This window comes from Vanessa tameamea, chromosome 21, assembly GCF_037043105.1.
Source record: "Vanessa tameamea isolate UH-Manoa-2023 chromosome 21, ilVanTame1 primary haplotype, whole genome shotgun sequence".
Taxonomy (NCBI): Eukaryota; Metazoa; Arthropoda; class Insecta; order Lepidoptera; family Nymphalidae; genus Vanessa; species Vanessa tameamea.
The window spans coordinates 7,670,582-7,688,884 of NC_087329.1; the positions used below are offsets into that span (position 1 = coordinate 7,670,582).

At 33.4% G+C, this 18,303-nt stretch overlaps 1 protein-coding gene across 2 annotated transcripts in view; it reads right to left on the reverse strand.

Moving 5' to 3' along the window:
* The window catches only part of LOC113395608 (rabphilin-3A), a 55,256-nt gene that overhangs the window by 30,597 nt on the left and 6,356 nt on the right, over positions 1-18,303 (reverse strand). For both annotated transcript variants that reach the window (XM_026633242.2, XM_026633241.2), the window contains exons 2-3: positions 5,638-5,783; positions 638-782 (exon numbers count right to left, since the gene is read on the reverse strand). In XM_026633242.2, coding sequence (XP_026489027.1) covers positions 638-782; positions 5,638-5,783 — 291 coding nt within the window. The remainder of the gene's footprint in view (positions 1-637; positions 783-5,637; positions 5,784-18,303) is intronic.

The window sequence follows — 18,303 nt, forward strand, 5'->3', positions numbered from 1 at the left end:
ACTTTCGTATTATATTATATTAACTTTTTGTTTCGTAAAACGTTATTTGATGTGTTTGCTGTCTTAACAACTGAGACAAAGGAAATAAAACAATGGTTTCTAAATTTGTTGTCCCTCACATCGACCGCCCAGATCAAGACTAGTCAGAATTCTATTAAATCCGCCACAAAAACTTAAACTGAAAAATTGTGTTATTATTCAACACCTTAAAAATGAATTTACGTGACACTTGTGGTTTTATTTCACACTTGTAATTTATATAATATCAACATTGAAATAAAGTACATTTTAGTAAAAATGTTTCTATGCGTTTATATATATTTTGTATGTATAATTTAAATAAATATATCAATACAATTTTAAGCTATTCGTGAAGTGAAATGTAACACGAATTAATATACTTGTTTATGGATACATTGTCGTCTCTCATGTTTAATTTTTCGTATATAATTATTTTGAATTGAATTATAATTAATCTTATTTAAAGATTCATTATTTAATACATAAAATAAAATGTTTATTTAGAATAACTTATATCTCTATTATACATTTGACTGATTAAGTTATTAAATTAATTATATATTTAATCGTAAAAGTTTTCATATCAAAACTAACATAATTATATGTAGATACTTACCTATGTGGAGGCGTGTCAATGACACATTTAGGGCAAGCTGAATTTCTGCATATAGCGCACGTGCGTAATGGAGCAAGTAATCGTGACGTCTCGCCACATAGAAGACAAGTTCGAGGCGCTGGACCTTGTGCCGAACGACGCATGCCTATAATAAAAATTAAAAAAACTATTTTTTATTTACAATTCACTTAACATTACAACCAATCGCGGCCGCGGATATCTGAGTCCGATAAACTCAATAACTACCGAATTTTCATACGATTTTCGCCAAAAGATAGAGTGACTCGTGACGAGGGTTTAAGTTTATAATTGATTGAGGTTTTGTGGAAATTGGTTGAAAATTACGATTATTATTGAAAAATAATGCCGACTGGAAGACAAAATAGAGGTACACGCATTATGATATTCAAGAGTTTTATGCAAACTTCACAGTGGCAGGGTACCACCACTGTGTAGTTGGCAGCATGGCAACGCTGCATACCTATGGGTTGCAACCAAATGGGCCGTCACGTCCGAGGAAGTACCACTCTCTCACAAAAATCGGCGTAATGTGGTAGCAAAGCTGCCACGGTTCGTCCTGTATGTAAGACTCCCGAAGGCCCGATAAAATTTGGCCCTAGTTGAGCACGTCCAAATGGCTACAGATTCCGTGCTGCACCAGATCCCATCCGCAGAGATCGTAATTCTTGGCGAATTCTTTTTAATGCCCACCATACCGAATGGCTTGGATCACGTATTACCGATCATGCGGGTAGATCTGTCCTTGACTTTGCTTTAGCATATGATTTGACACAACTGGTTACTTCGCAAATGCGAATACTGGATGTGGAGGATGATACATATTTCCTGTTGGACCTTCTGTTGACTTATCTGGACGGCTACCAGGTTACCGTCGATCTCCCTTGGGGATCCCCCCTGGAATTGTCGGATATTTTACTCTGGAACCGTACTGGGTAGCTAATTATTATATTTTGCAAAAGTCTAGCTTCCCTTGCCTAGAGTAATTTAATGAAAATAGCTAATAAATATATGATAAAATATTATTCGTTATTAACTTCACTCTCCTTAATAATGAAATTCTTATGATCAGTTTTATATTTTATTACATATTCTAGAATTTTCTTCATAAAACGTTAGAAAATTGTAAATACTATTCGCTGTAGAAATTCTTTTAATAACTTAGTTAATCGTATAAAAGCTTGTGTACAAATGCATTTAGAAAATGTTCATAAATGTTCAATTACAAAATTAAAAAAAAATATAATTAACGTTTGTCTGTTAAAGTTTATTATAAAACTAATAAATTCTTAGATGACAATAGCATTGGGAACTCCAAGTCTCATATAGTAATATGATACATTACATTGTAAATAAAATTTGTTTGAAAAGAAAACCTCCTCAACGGGAGAGGAGGCCTTAGCCCAGCAGTGGGAAATTTACAGGCTGATTATGTTGAAAAGAAAAAGAAAAATCCCGCTGACTTTCTTCCGCCGGTTCTTCTAAACTTGACGTCTTTAGCAGCCAGTGGTAGGCATTAACACTGTAAATTTCCCACTGCTGGGCTAAGGCCTCCTCTCCCGTTGAATCGAAGGTCTTGGAGCATATTCCACCACGCTGCTCCAATGCGGGTTGGTGGAATACACATGTGGCCGAATTTCGTTGAAAGGTTTCCTCACGATGTTTTCCTTCAACGCCGAGCACGAGATGAATTATAAACACAAATTAAGCACATGAAAATTCAGTGGTGCTTGTCTGGGTTTAAACCCGAAATCATCGCTTGAGATGCACGGTTTCTAGCCATATTAATATTGATTAAAAATCACTGCGAAATGATTACCGATTTTGATTAAAACACACACCATGTGGTCCATTTACTAATCATGCTTTTGAAAAACAAAAGTTCGATCTCGTCGATGATGGACTGAGCCACGAGATAGTAGCTATCGATCACGCAGAATTGACGTATTGGCGAGTAAATATGCGATAATTTATTTCTATATGCAATATTTTTTATGATCATCATACTATTTTATTGAGGTTATTTTAGATAACTTAAAAACTTATTTTTTTTTTATTTCAAATCAACGTTATCGTATTCGATATTAAAATTTTTTTTTTTTTTTTTAATTAGTATATTTTGTGTTAGGATAATAGATAAGTAAATGAGCCACTCGATCGTAAATAGTTATTATTTCCCATGGGTGTTGGTTCTGTAAGAAACATGTAAATGTCGACAGCCATGGGGGGGATGATAGTTTTTCCCTTGTAGGCTCTAATGAGCGGCTGCTACCGAGACGATTTTGCATAAAGTTTTACCATAAGTGAACTCATTTATACGGGTTGTTGGAGCGAAAAAATAAGCTCATGATATTGGAGGATGCGATGCGATGAAAAAATTAATCCTTAAGCGGCTTTATTTTACTCTCCCTAAAAGCAGCGCATACCTACTAAATTATAATATTATATAAAGTAAATGGGCCACCTGTTGGTAAGTGGTCACCACCACATAGACAATGACGCTAATCAATATTAACCATATCTTACATCGTCAGTGTACCACCAACCTCGGGAACTAAAATGTTACGTCCTTTGTGCCTGTGTGCACTGGCTCACTCAACCTTCAAACCGGAACATAACAATACTGGGTACTGCTGTTTGGCGGTAGAATATAATAAGAAAAATATATATTTATTCGTTTTTCGATAATTCTATTATTTTATGATTATTTGATTTAATTTATTATCTTATTCTAATAATTAAAATGGATTAATGTATTGTTATTAGTTTAATAGTTATAAATATTCAATGTTATTTAGATAATTTGAGTATTAATGTTACATTCTATTTATATATTTACTGTATTATAAAAAAGAGCACCCAACTGTACACATGCTTAGGACCGTAATTTAACTCAAACAAAAAGTCCGTAATTTTAATGTATATTCTGATTTTATTCTCTTTGTGTACTTATGAATAAATAAATAAATTAAATAAATAAATGAATAAGAATATCTGATGAGTGGGTGGACCCTACCCAGACGGGATAGCACAAATCCCTACCACCAAGTAAAAGTAATTGTATAACATAACCATAACATAAGCAGCCTGTAAATTTCCCACTGCTGGGCTAAGGCCTCCTCTCCATTTGAGGAGAAGGTATGGAGCATATTCCACCACGCTGCTCCAATGCGGGTTGGTGGAATACACATGTGGCAGAATTTCGTTGAAATTAGACACATGCAGGTTTCCTCACGATGTTTTCCTTCACTGCCGAGCACGAGATGAATTATAAACACAAATTAAGCATATGAAAATTCAGTGGTGCTTGCCTGGGTTTGAACTCGAAATCATCGGTTAAGATGCACGTGTTCTAACCACTGGGCCATCTCGGCTAAAATAATTGTATACGTAAAGTAAAAGTATATTAAAGTTACAGCATGTCGCATTGCTAAGATTTTCTCTCCCTTTGAGGATAAGGTTTGCAGCTTATACTACCACGTTGATCGTTGGGGGGTTGGCAGATATACATGTGGGATCATTTCATTGATTAGTCACATGCAGGCTCCCAAACGATATTTTCCTTAGCCGCCGAGCATGAGATGTTTTATATTCAGTGGTGCTTGCTTGCGTTTGAACCCGCAATCATCGGTTAAGGTGCACAGGTGCGAACCACTGGGTAACCTCAGCTATACAGGTATTTCACATGATGTATACTTATTTTTTTAAATAACTAATAGCACGTAAGTCATTAGAATTATAGAATTTATTACTCAAAATAAATTCTAAATGGCAGACTGAATTTTAAATATAAATTGAAGTAGATTTTCAAAAGGCTTTGTTTGCACGTTTCAAATGCCCTCGATTTCCCGAGTTGTCAATTGAAATGAGAAATATTAAGGGTGAATTTAAAAAATGTCTGTTTACGGTATAAATAAAAATAAGCTTCCGACATTTATTTATGAAGTTTAGTTCTTATTAAATATCGAATTAAAATGTGTTTATTATGATGGTAGCATGAATATCTTCCTATTAATAAATAAAAAAAATATTTTATATGTTTTTGATTATTTGATACCAACATAATGAATCTCAAATATTGGAATAGAGTAAGTACTCAGATTCTTGCCGGATCTTCTACAATCCAAACCACCGTAAGCTTACTTAATATAGATTTGTAAAATGACGATTGAAAGGTGCTTGTAAAATCCTACTTGAATAAAGTATATTTTGGTTTTGATTTTGATTGTGTGAAGGTCATTAAAATCTTTGTATGTATGACCTTCAATATAATAGTTTTAATAACCTTTAATATAAAAGAGTAACTAGTTTTCTTAAGGGTTCTTCCCGTTGGAACCGTTGATAGTTTTAATTGTGTCAGTTGAATATATTATATAAGTGTATTGTATGTTTTATTGATACAGTGAGTTTTGAGTTCGTTAAAGAAGAGCTCCACAGATTTTCAATAAATATCGCTCGTCAATGTTTTATATTATATTATATTTTATATGTCAAGATAAAAATATATATTTTATCCACTAATGAAAAACAGATTTGAGTTATTGAAACAGATTTGAGGCATCATACATACTTTAGTGAACAAATTGGAATTACAAAAAAAAAAAAATATTAGAATGCGTGCATCTTAACCGATGTCTGTGTGTGAATTCTATGGTGTTTGTCTGGTTCTGCTTTGAACCCAACCCAGACAAATGCCACACCACACAAAATTGGTGTTAAGAATTTATTTAGTGCTCGGCGTTGATGGAAAACATCATGAGCCTACAATTAATAAAATTCTTTCATGTGTATCCACCAAACCACAATGGAGCAGCGTGGCGGAATTAACTCAAAACCTCACGAAAGGGAGAGAAATCCTCCGCACAGCAGTGGAACGTTTGCAGGCTGCTATTCTTTACTATATATCTGAACTATGATTATTATTATATACTATACGTATAATCAGAGCGAATACTAGGAGTACATAAGTTTTTGGAACTTACCTTCAAGTCTAGCAACAAGTCGGCCGACGCGTCGAGCTTCCACTTCATCCACTTTTTCAGCTCGCTTGACAACAGCTGCTATTGCCTCTCGTTCGCTTTTCGACAGCGGGGGCTCGCTCCGGGCAGCGCTCCATCCCGTACGGAGCCTGCGTATTTATGTAACCTTGGCTTAAACTATTACATTAAGAAGGTCAAATCTAAGCTACATGGTCATACGGGAAATGGAACTCAGCGTGTAGTTCGAAAAGGTTATTCTTTTATTGTTCGCTAATACCTTCAGCTTTAATATTTAATGATGTCACTGCCAATTAAATATTTTGAAACTATTTTTAAATATAGAATACGTCGAAATGAATGTTCACTTACTAAAAAAAAATAAAAGTATTTGCACGTATATTTGCGGGAAATAAATGGAAAGGATGTTTTTATTCTTTGCTGTTTCTTGGAATGGAAAAAAAGATCAAGACAATATCTGTTATATCTAGACCAACATTTTTTAATTCACATTTATAAATTACATTCCTTATTCGTTTTATTACTAATTCAAAAACTATCTCGTTTATTTAATGACGATAACACTACCAATTATTTTATCAAACCCAACGTAAGCCTTCGATGCACATCATTAGATCTTACTGAACGATGAACTGATGAACTTATTAAAACTTATCAATGACATTAAAGTTTTTCCCTGAGAACATTGTATTGATTTTAGAATTAATTACATAAGAATTCCGTAAACGAACTAAGTTCATCACGGCGTTTTTAGTTACTCATTGCCATGCCATTCTAATGCGTATTAGAATATATTACTTAGCAAAAAATAAAATTATAAACTTTTATCAGTGCAGGATGTGTTGAATTTAGATAAACAGGTTTCAGGTAATCAGAGATTACATCGATTACGCTTACATTATTGGAGTTGGATATCTACCCTTCGGAGAGCGGGGCTTTATCTTGTCACAATCAATAAGCACGGGACGAGGAAAATAGACTAATTCAAATTAACAATTAATTTGTCTTCGAATGTTTTCTGAGGAGTTTTGAGTTATTAATATTAGATTTAGTTTTCGTTTTTCTAAATTTAAATTTGGAACACCTGATCGTAAGGGTTTCCAATAGATTGATTCTGTGGGAAATACTTCTAGTACTTCTAACGCCTTGCTTTGCCAACCTATGCTACTTTTATGCCTTTTATTACATGGACTCACCATTTAAACTCACAGAAACCTACACGGAGTCGTATTACCGGTAGCTCTTATTTTAGATACAGTATACTTGTTGAACATTCAGACTCAAAACAGCAATATCCACAAAAACCACCTGTATATAATTTTAATATAAAAATATAATCGATTGCTACGTAGGTATCTAATTTATTTCGTACTCCATTATTAAAGAAGTGTTTTTGTGCGCACACTTTTTGATCACTGTCAAATGGTGTATGTTTAAACAATATACATATACAGGGTATACGTTTATGCAAGTAGCTGTGATACAAATCGGGAAATGTTAGATAGATGCTACTAAATATCGTATGATAGTAATATTAATTCAAGCAAAAAAATCATCGGATTACCGATAAATTTGTCGTAGCCGATAATGTTATCGGTTTCTACTATTGTGAATATGAATAGCTATTGAAATACGAGCGCGGATACGTCTGACACATTTGCCGGGACGATGAATGTGCCCATTATACCCAATAAAACCCACCTATAAGTCTGTTACCTATAACTGTCATATAAATCTGTCAATGAAAAACGTCTGACGGAAACTCTACGTCTTCTTGGTGGTAAACGCTTGCAATCTTTTTTTATGCACTCATCAGATCTTCTACCGACAAAAAGAAATACTTAGTACTGTTGTGCGGTATGAAGGAGTTAGTTAAGGTACATAGCATCTTAGTTTCCAAGGTTGGTGGCTCATTGACTATGTAAGGAATGCTTAATATATCTTACAGCGCCTGTTTTATATAGGCTGTGGTACTTTACCATATTACGTGGCCAATTTGTCAGTCCGCATATAAAACTATAAAACGCGATAAAATTAATGATTCTGACAATGTTTTAAAATGTTAATAAGTTACATAGTAAGTTCTTACGTTGTATATCTTATTTGATTAAGTTTATAACATCAACAATAGTCCGAAAAGATTACATGGAATACGAATAATGGTGAAATTGTTATAGATATGCCAAAACTTTGTTTGAACTCTTTATAGTTCTTAGATGTAATTCTAGTCTAGCTTACCTTCTATATTATAAATTAAATTACATTTCAATTTGTAATGGAAATGGCGGAATAATTACATACTGAGGTCGTATATTATTTGAAAACCGGTCAAGTGCGATTTGGAATCGCGGACGAGGGGTTGTCATATATACCATTCATTATCTATAAAAACGGGAGCATATTATATGGGAGCCCCATTTAAATATTTATTTTATTCTGTTTTTGTATTTGTTGTTATAGTGGCACCACATCTGTATAAATTTCAAGTATCATTAACAAAGTTCAAGAGATACAGACTGGCGACAGACGGACAGACGGAAAGACGGACAGCGGAGTCTTAGTAATAGGGTTTAACCTTTTGGGTACAGAACCCAAAAACATAATATATTCGTAGGAAGCCAAGAAACTTGATATAGTTCTTGCTCGCTCACAAGAGAAACTTGTATGTAGTAGCTTGTTGTTGTATTGTTTGACTTCAATTCAATGTCTTGAAATTTAAACATAACATATGCTCTTGTTACGATTAAGTTTTACAAATTCTCTTTGCTTCATACCCGAGACACATAGCTCAACAAGTTTTCATAAACGGAATTAAGTTTTGTGTGTATGATGAAATGTGCATTCGACGGGGAATAATTTTAAGTCTTTTCAGTTTTTGATATCGTAAATATTCCTGAGATTCTATCGTATAATTTAGAAATAGTTTCGTTTTAAATGTCTTATTGAATATGTTGTGTTTATTTTACCAAATGTAACTCAGTAGTTACTCTTTTCCAAAATTTAAAATCCATTATGTTAGTTGAATACAATTAAATATATTATATAAAATATCCTGCCTAAAAGTCACAATTAATTAGATCCACTCTTTTTTATCATCTATATTATCCTGTGTTGAAAGATATACCTTATTTATAAATGTATTTTTTTTTGTATTTATGGATCGGCAAAATTAAAAATATCTGCAGTTTTATTATAGATATGATTAAAAAATAATCATTAAAAAGTTTATAATAACAGACTAAACAAATAACTTTAAATTCCTAGACATATATCCTGAGGCATATTCTGATTGGTATTTTTAAAAAACGAACTTAAAAAAGACGAATATTTATGGAATTTGATTTGTAATTTTTTAAAACAGTTATCTATAGGCAAAAATAAAACAGCTTCCCTTTCTGTACTCAATTAGTCAACCGATTGTCTTTTATTTTTTTGTTTTGTACAGTTAGTATAGTTTAGGTTTATTGATAAAAACGATTTAGACATAAAAGTAGAAAAAATCATATTTTTCGAAACATGCATTTTTATGACATAGTTATGATGGTAAGTGGTCACCACCGCCCATAGACATTGGTGCTGTAAGAAATATGCCAATGCGCCACTAATCTTGGTAACTATGATGTAATGTCTTTTGTGCCTTTGTCTCCCTTACCCTTAAAAACCGGTAAAAAACAAGGCTGTATTGCTGTTTACATTACAACATTAACAGCCTGCAAATTTCCCACAACTGAGCTAAGAAGGTTTGGAGCATATTCCACCACCTGCTCCATTGGGGTTTGGTTACACATGTGGCAGAATTTCGGTAGAATTTGAGACATGCAGGTTTCCTCACCATGTTTTCCTTCACGATGAGTGCGAGATGATTTGTAAACACAAATTAAGCACATGAAAATTCAGTAGTGCTTGCCTGGGTTTGAACCCGCAATCATCGGTTAAGATGCACGCGTTCTAACCACTGGGCCATCTCGGGCTTTTATTGGCGTTAGAATATTGGATGAGTGGTCGGTACCTACCCACATCAAACCAAGTTTATATGTTCGTGAAATTTTCCGTAATAATTATTAATTTTGACCACTGAACCACGGCGAACGCTAGCGTTCATAAATATTCTAAGAAGGAAAACGTTTACAGGCTTAACCAATTTTACGAGTTTTAATACGTCTCAAATACTTATACAATATAATTCATTATTATATGTTTCGACAAAAGACTTCGACTTTTTAACTTTTCTTTTAAGATAAGCTGCTTGCATAACGAGATTAACTGCTAAAGAAATTAAACTTTCAACTAACTCACAACACCCTTGAAGTAAGTCTCTTTGAAAATCTAAGTGCAGATTTCTGGTATAGCATCAAAGATCTTTATATTTTGTAGTATAAGTAATTTTATTTTTGACTCGCTAGACAACGTGTGTTCTGTGAACTGAGAGCCTAAAAAAGAGAAATGAAAGTCTTGTTAAAATATTATCGTATGGCGTGATGGTCTCTAAATTGTGACAAATTTATTCGATATCAAATGGAATTTTTCATCATTTATTAAACCGATATTCAATTCGAATTTGTAAAAAATAACATGTATAACTTCACTGTCCTATGAAGAAGACACGATAGTTAAATAAATAACCACGAGTCATATGCGACAGACGGCGCATGGAAATTGTATATTGTAATAGAATAATTTGAATACTAATATTATATATGCAAAAGTAACCCTGTCTGTCTATTGCTCTTTCACCTCCAAACCCCTGAGCCGACTTTGATGAAAATGATATGACGCAATCTATGAAGACCATTATACTTTTTATGTCAAATGACGACCAAACTCTAAACGCGAGCGAAGTTGCGGAAGACAAGTAGTTACTACTATATTGTACAACTTCACCAAGCAACACATCTTTGTCTTTCGTATTGGATTAAAGGTACAATATACATTATAGCCTAATACCTACCTAAAGGTATAGATTAAATCGACATACTAAATAACAACAATAATGATGGTACGATTTACCATCGAACAAGCACGTTAGATCTCTCGTTATCTAACTAATGGTAATCGAAATCTTAATTATGTAATTATATATGTATGTATATTACATATATCTTTGCAAAACATGATTATATACAGTATATTCTTACTTATTAATTGGCAAATTTCTACTAGCAGTTCGAAAAACGCCGGTGAAAGAAACATACCGGTATCATGTTTATTTTCTAAAGATGTTGTTTATAATAATTAGTAGTATGTTCTTAATTATTTCAATTAAGAACTTGCTCTAAGAAGCCTCGAGGTGATCTTTTCATTTTCGAGGTATATTCTCATCTAAATTTCATTTGTTTTATAATATTATCCTTTAACATGTTACCACACAAAAGTTCCTTAACATTTATTCAAATTTAACATTTTAACGCATTATCTGGTCAAATTAAAAAAATACATGAATAACCATCATCGCTCTCATACCATTAATTTGGGCATCGGAGAAGTATTTGAGTTGAATTCGGCAGACTTTTACTGCCGGCCGTCTGTCGGACGCCAGTACTCCCTGGGAATGTTTCACTGGTGCGAATTGGGTCCCCACCATTATAAGAGTGTTTGAGATGTTTACGCGCTCGATTGATGATTGTTGAGATTGGAAGGCTCTATTTAATTTTGCTAGAATCACATGTCTTTGACACAACACAATAATGAAATGAAGTCAATTTTACGTGTCAAATCTGCCTGCTTAATAATTATTATCTATTCTTTACAATCATATAATTAAAAAAATACCTCATGTTTTTCAATTGAGAGTTTCTGTATTAAATACTTTTTGTGAATAATAAGTTGTTACATGTTATTTTTTTTAACATAATAATAATCAGCCTGTAAATTTCCCACTGCTGGGCTAAGGCCTCCTCTCCCGTTGAGGAGATGGTATGGAGCATATTCCACCACGCTGCTCCAATGCGGGTTGGTGGAATACACATGTGGCAGAATTTCATTGAAATTAGACACATGCAGGTTTCCTCACGATGTTTTCCTTCACCGCCGAGCACGAGATGAATTATAAACACAAATTAAGCACATAAAAATTCAGTGGTGCCTGCCTGGGTTTGAACCCGAAATCATCGGTTAAGATGCACCACTGGGCCATCTCGGCTGTATGAATTTTTTTTATTTAAAAAAATTCATACATATCTTGTGAACAAAAGCCTCTGATGATCTGATTATTTTAGGATTCAATTTCATTTCGTATTGTATTGCATGATGTATGTATGTGTTCTTTTGACTACCATTTGTAAAATATGAAGGTATATTTTATGTAATATATTCAATTAAAGATTTAAATAAATGTATTCCAAAGGCACATTAAACTATAGAGTATTTAGTAGGAGTAGAAATATGTTGAGATTAACGGAATTTGAGGAAAAAAGAACATATTTTGAGAGAGTTGCAAGCTTTAACAATAAACATTATACTGAAAATATGAGTATTTCTGTGAGACGAAATGGGAGCAACTTTAGTCATTTGCGAAATTCGGAGATATGATCGTATTTGCGTAGAACAAATATATAACGTTTGCATAAATTTCGAATACGCTCAAGTTTATCTAATTGCCTCTAAGTAATATTCAGATATCATGACAGCTCAAAATAGACAAGAGAAGAATATTTTCCAAAGCAATCTGAGTAAAATATTTAAAGAAAATGACATACTTCTCGGTATAGCCGAAGGAACAACTTAAGACATTACGACAAGATCTGTTGTCTTTAGCTAATAACTAGTAATTATTATTAATCGCTATAAACTTAAAATATGGAATTTAGAAACAGTAATGAGAGTATTTCGGGACATTATTCCATAATATACTGATAAGGCAAACTTCGTCAATTAATATAAAAGCGAAATACCACTCACTGATTAATCACGAAATCTCAGAAACTATAACACCTGTAAACATGAAACTTGGCAAGTATTGGCATCCGGATTTAACGAATCTCCACCCCTAAGGGGATAAAACGTAGGGGGTAGGAAGTTTGTGTATGGTAAAGACGCATGTTCAGTTAGTTTTAAATATTACTCAAGGCGCGATTATATAGATGATATAAAACCTTGTATTAGCATTTGTGGATTTCCAAGCAAGGTATATATTTATAAGTGTAGCTCGGGTAGCAGGGCCGAACCTTAAGTTTAGAGGACCCTGGGCCAACACTACTTAGGGGCCCACTTAAGACATAACTGAACGTAGATTTGAATTAAATTAATTGAATGGGTTTGATTAATTGCAGGACTCGCAGGGCTGCGAACCATACGATCTGTTTAATTTAATAAAGTTATGGATTCTTTCGCATTATCGTCTATTTTTGACTTTGACTTGACTTAGCTGAGGGCCCTTGAATTCACGGGTTCCTGGGCTGAAGCCCAAAAAAACCATATGGTAGATCCGGTCCTATCTGGTAGGTACCACCCACTCATCAACCACTTCGTTACGTAACGCGTTACGGCGCCAGTCAGTCTGGTTTCCCTTTCTCTTATACATACGGCAATGGTTAGTTTAAGTTACCACTTCTATCAGACGTTCCGAGACGCACATGTTTTTTTATACTCTCTTAGCAAAAAAGGGCTTGCTGGGCTAGAACCCTGATCCGCTCGACTTCCGCCGACCCTGGACGGTCGCCGCGGTTCCTCGCCTCGACCCGGAACCGGTACACCTCGGCGAGCACCTCCGCCTGGAGCTTCCAGGGCGGATCGCCCGCGAGAAGTGTCGCCGCAGTCCACGACACCGTACGGTATCCTCTGATGCCTCTCACCGCTATGACCCTCTGCGGCTTCCGTAGCAGGGCCCGATTGTCAGCGATGAGGGCGTCGACCCAGATCGGGGCACCGCCATCGACCTCACTATGCCGGAATAAAGACGCCGGCATAGCGATCCCGGCCCCCCCACATTCGGAAGGAGGCGGCCGAGAGCGGCGGCAGCGTTGATGAGCCTCGGGCCGAGATATGTATTTACAAACCTACCTTGGCTGACACCGACTCCAAAAATAACAATAATTGTAACTATATTATATTATCGTAATAACTTTGTACTTTGACTTTTAAGTAGTCTAAATATTTTAATTACATTTTACATAGGATAAATCTAAAAAATATTTTGATCATTGTTTGTTATTCATAGGTATGTGTTAAGTTAGATTTAAAGTAGGTAGGTACATACTTATCTTCTTGCGTGGAAACACAAAGATCGTACCTACATATTGGTAAGTAGAATAAGTAACTTGAATATTAAGTTGTATAATAATACCCAATTATTTTTTTAGTTTTTAGAGCATATTAATTTGTTTCTTTTGAAGTCGGTTTTTTTTTTGTCAAAATTTTTGTTTATTATTTGATTTTTAGTGAATCTGAAGTACACTTACTATTTTTTCTGATATCTAATATGGGTAGACCTACTAAACGTGCTGCTCATATGAGACAGCGCCGATTAAATGAAACGAACGAAATCAGGAAGAATCGCCTATTTCAACAGAGAAAATCTACGTCGAGAATAATTTCAAAAGAGACTTGCGAAGAGCGCAAAAATAGACTTTCAAAAATGCGACTTTACATGAAAAAAGTTTTAAACAGGGAAAACATCGAAAAACGTAGTCACCGTTTGAAAAATATTGAAATATTTAGTTTAAGTATTTAAATAATATGTGATTTTAAGAATATGAAGTTACATGAAAATAAAAATATTTTTTTTTGCAGTTGTGTCCAGGAAGCATCAATTGTATAAAATATATTTTTTGCTAATTGAGTAAACATTATAAGTGAAGCTTTTTTGACTTTGCCCGCATTTAGACATAGAAGAGTTTTTTGTTCCTTATGGAACTTCTATATTATGAGGAGGAATTATTATCCTGTACGTGAAGATTAGCAAGAAAAAAAATCTTTTAAAGAGATTGGTTCTGTTAATAAAGTATATTCATTATTATAATTTGTTTTAAGAATGTAATATGTGAACACAGTTTTTGAAATTATTTTTTTTAATATACCTGTTTTGTCAAATAAACAAATTCCAAATCTTTAATTTATCTTTTAAATACTTATTACCTTTTTATGTATTAAATATATGACGTACAAGTTATGTCAAATTGCAATAAACAAATGCAATGTAAGAATTTATTGGCGAAATAATCTGTGCCATGTGGCACAACTAAAAGCCATTAAACTAAGAATTGAATTGAATTTAAGAATTTAAGAAAAACGACCATTTATTGAACTAAACATAGGTGTAATACAAACTATCAATACACTTAAGAAATCACATTAAAACACGTTATTTCTTTTACTAACTACATCGAATAACATCCATGTTTTCAAAACACGTGTAATGAAAGCGTGAGTCTTGACATTTTTATATAACGATGAAGAACACTTGTCAGTCAAGCGGAATATTTTTTTTTCAATTATGTTATGTTTCTAAGCTACTTGATGCTGATATACAAAAAATAAATGCTTAATAATTTAAGCATTTATTTTTTGTATATCATTATATGTTACAATTTTAAAAACAACTTCAGATTTGACACAACAGAAGATTCTACCGAGTATCATTAATTTGCTCCTCAGAATTGAAGAGTTCGGTTACTTTGTCAAGAATCCCATTATCCGAACCTAACTAAACTGACACCAAACTATCCTTGAACTATAAGCTTTCCAATAAAAAAAGAATCATCAAAATTGGTTGACGTGATAATGAGTTATTCGTCCATTTGTCGCGGACATACTTAATGCAAATTTAAGACTTATATGGTTTTCTTATGGATACCATCATCAGAACTTGACCAAATTAAAATGGGACCACACGGGAAGCACTAGCTTTCAAATAAAAAAAATCATCAAAATCGGTTCACCCAGTCAAAAGTTCTGAGGTAACAAACATAAAAAAAAATACAGACGAATTGATAGCCTTTCCTTTTTGAAGTCGGTTAAAAAAGGTTCTTGCGGTTCGTTTCGGTTGAAGAATTAATATAATCCAGTAAAATAACGTGAAATAAAAGCTTACAAGATTCAATTATATTTTGATTTTGAATAATTTACACACGTAATGTAATTATATTCGTACGTTGCTACAAATGTATTATAATTTTCCACTCTAAAGCCCTTTAAAAGTATCAGCTCTGTGTCAGCTTCAGTAACACGTTTAAGTTAATGAATTTGATTGAAAAGTCAATATAGGGAAGAGGTCTAAAAAAAGCGAAAATTGGCAAGGGGTCGACGCCATAAAAAGTTTGGAGAAGTTAATTGGACCGGTAGATCAGTTTAAAAGACGGTCAAACGAACACTTTCATCAACAATTGATTTTATTTACCTTTCAACGCCATTATTTTTAAAAGGAATTCTTTTTTAAAACATTTGTGCGATGTCATCAGGAATAAATATTTCAAATATGCGAACCGGTACTTTGTTAATTATTAAATAATTCTGTGGCTTAGTGCTAAAAGGACCAAGGTCAATAACCCTATCTGATGTCGGTTGTTTTATATAATACTAGCAACCCGACCTGGCTTCGCACGGGTGCACTACCGATAGACCTTTTTAAGGTCTACAATAGTGTAGTACATTATTTTGATCTATCTCGTACGGTTTTGCCAGCGTTTGCAATGGAAGCGCAAAATAATGTGTTAATTTACGACATCACATTAAAATCCTCTAAAATTATCAGTGTTTCTATACTATATTATGTATGTATTATACAATACAATACCTTCCTCTTGAATCACTCAATCTATTAAAAATAACCGAATCAAAATCCGTTGCGTAGTTTTAAAGATCTAAGCATACATAGGGACAGACAGCGGAGAGCGACTTTGTTTTATACTATGTAGTGATGACAATATAACATATGCCTTTTTGTGACTAGTGATGCTAATCCTATGCTGATATATTTACTTAATATTTTTTAAATGTTTTAGTTTCAAACCGTACTTGAGCCCTTTTGCTTTAGAAACTGGAACATAAACCGACGTCGCTGAATAACGCCCAATTTTATAGAATAAATATTTAATTTGAGCAATTGGTTTATCTTAATAAAAAAGGTAGCGGGGATAAGTAAGAAAAGAAAGTAAATTACGGGATTTTATTGTAAAAACATTTCTTTTACGATAAAAGCGGAGAGTACCGAATACCTTTACGGGTTGCTATAAAGATAGCGTTGCTACAAAGGATTTTAATTACAGACATTTATTTTATAATTTATTAGTTTATTTCTGCATATTTTTATTAATTCGTGCCAACGTTAAATAATGATGGAGTTATTTTAATTAGGTATGTTTTATTTTCCATTAGTTATATATAAAATTATATATATTTCCATTAGTTATATATAAATTAATTATATATAATAATAATATGATGGAGATATTTTATGTAGAGGTTAGCTCTGAAACTAATGATACAATTCTTGAAAAAAAACACACTGGTAGAAAGCAACATTATTCCTGAGTGCTCCAGGGTATAAATTATATTGATATCATATAATTTTCTTTATTTATTCTACAAGCGACCTAAGTCGCTAATTACTTATAGGGTATTATAATAAATGATTATTTATTATATACATGAAAATAAAAAAAAAAACATAATCAGCCTGTAAATTTCCCACTGCTGGGCTAAGGCCTCCTCTCCCGTTAAGGAGAAGGTATGGAGCATATTCCACCACGCTGCTCCAATGCGGGTTGGTGGAATACACATGTGGCAGAATTTCGTTGAAATTAGACACATGCAGGTTTCCTCACGATGTTTTCCTTCACCGCCGAGCACGAGATGAATTATAAACACAAATTAAGCACATGAAAATTCAGTGGTGCCAGCCTGGGTTTGAACCCGAAATAATCGGTTAAGATGCACGCTTTCTAACCACTGGGCCATCTCGGCTCTATACATGAACATATACATGAACACAATTATATTTTTATCTTATATATATTTTTTAAATATATTGTGTTAAAGTTTTTGAAAATCTGTCAATACAAAGGTAAATATTCAATCCTATTTAATATTTGTATTTTATTTCACTCCTGGGTCTGCCTACTCTCCTCTTAAGGAGGCTAAAGGTTTGTTCCGATTCGTTGCTCGAGTGGAGGTTGAGATACATTAGACTGAATTTTATCCGTCAAAAGCAGATTTTAGATAGATATTTTTCTTACCGCCGAGCACGAAATTAAATTTGAATCAATAAATGGTATAGAACAAAGTCGCTGTCTGCCATTGTCTGTATTTTAACTTACTTCTTTTAACTAAACCAATCAATAGGTTTCATTAATAGAAAGAGCGATAATCGAGGTAGATTTTGATATGTAATTTGTATATATTTTGTACAAAATGGTTTTTGTCCGAAAAATGTTATCGTAAGCTTACGTGGCTAACGCGGGCTAAACCTTAAGAGTTTCATTAAATTCATGTATTTTTAAATATTCCTACAGATAAGTTCACAATAATGTCTACCTTCTAATTAACACTCACAATAAATTTTTTTTATGTATTACAAATAAACTAAAAGTATAGGCTATTACCGAACAATTTCAGAGATATCGCTGATTCCAAATTACGTGCAATTAAAAAAAATCAAAAAATAGATGGTTGAATAACTGGCTGTAACAATATGATATAAAACGTCGACTCTGGCAG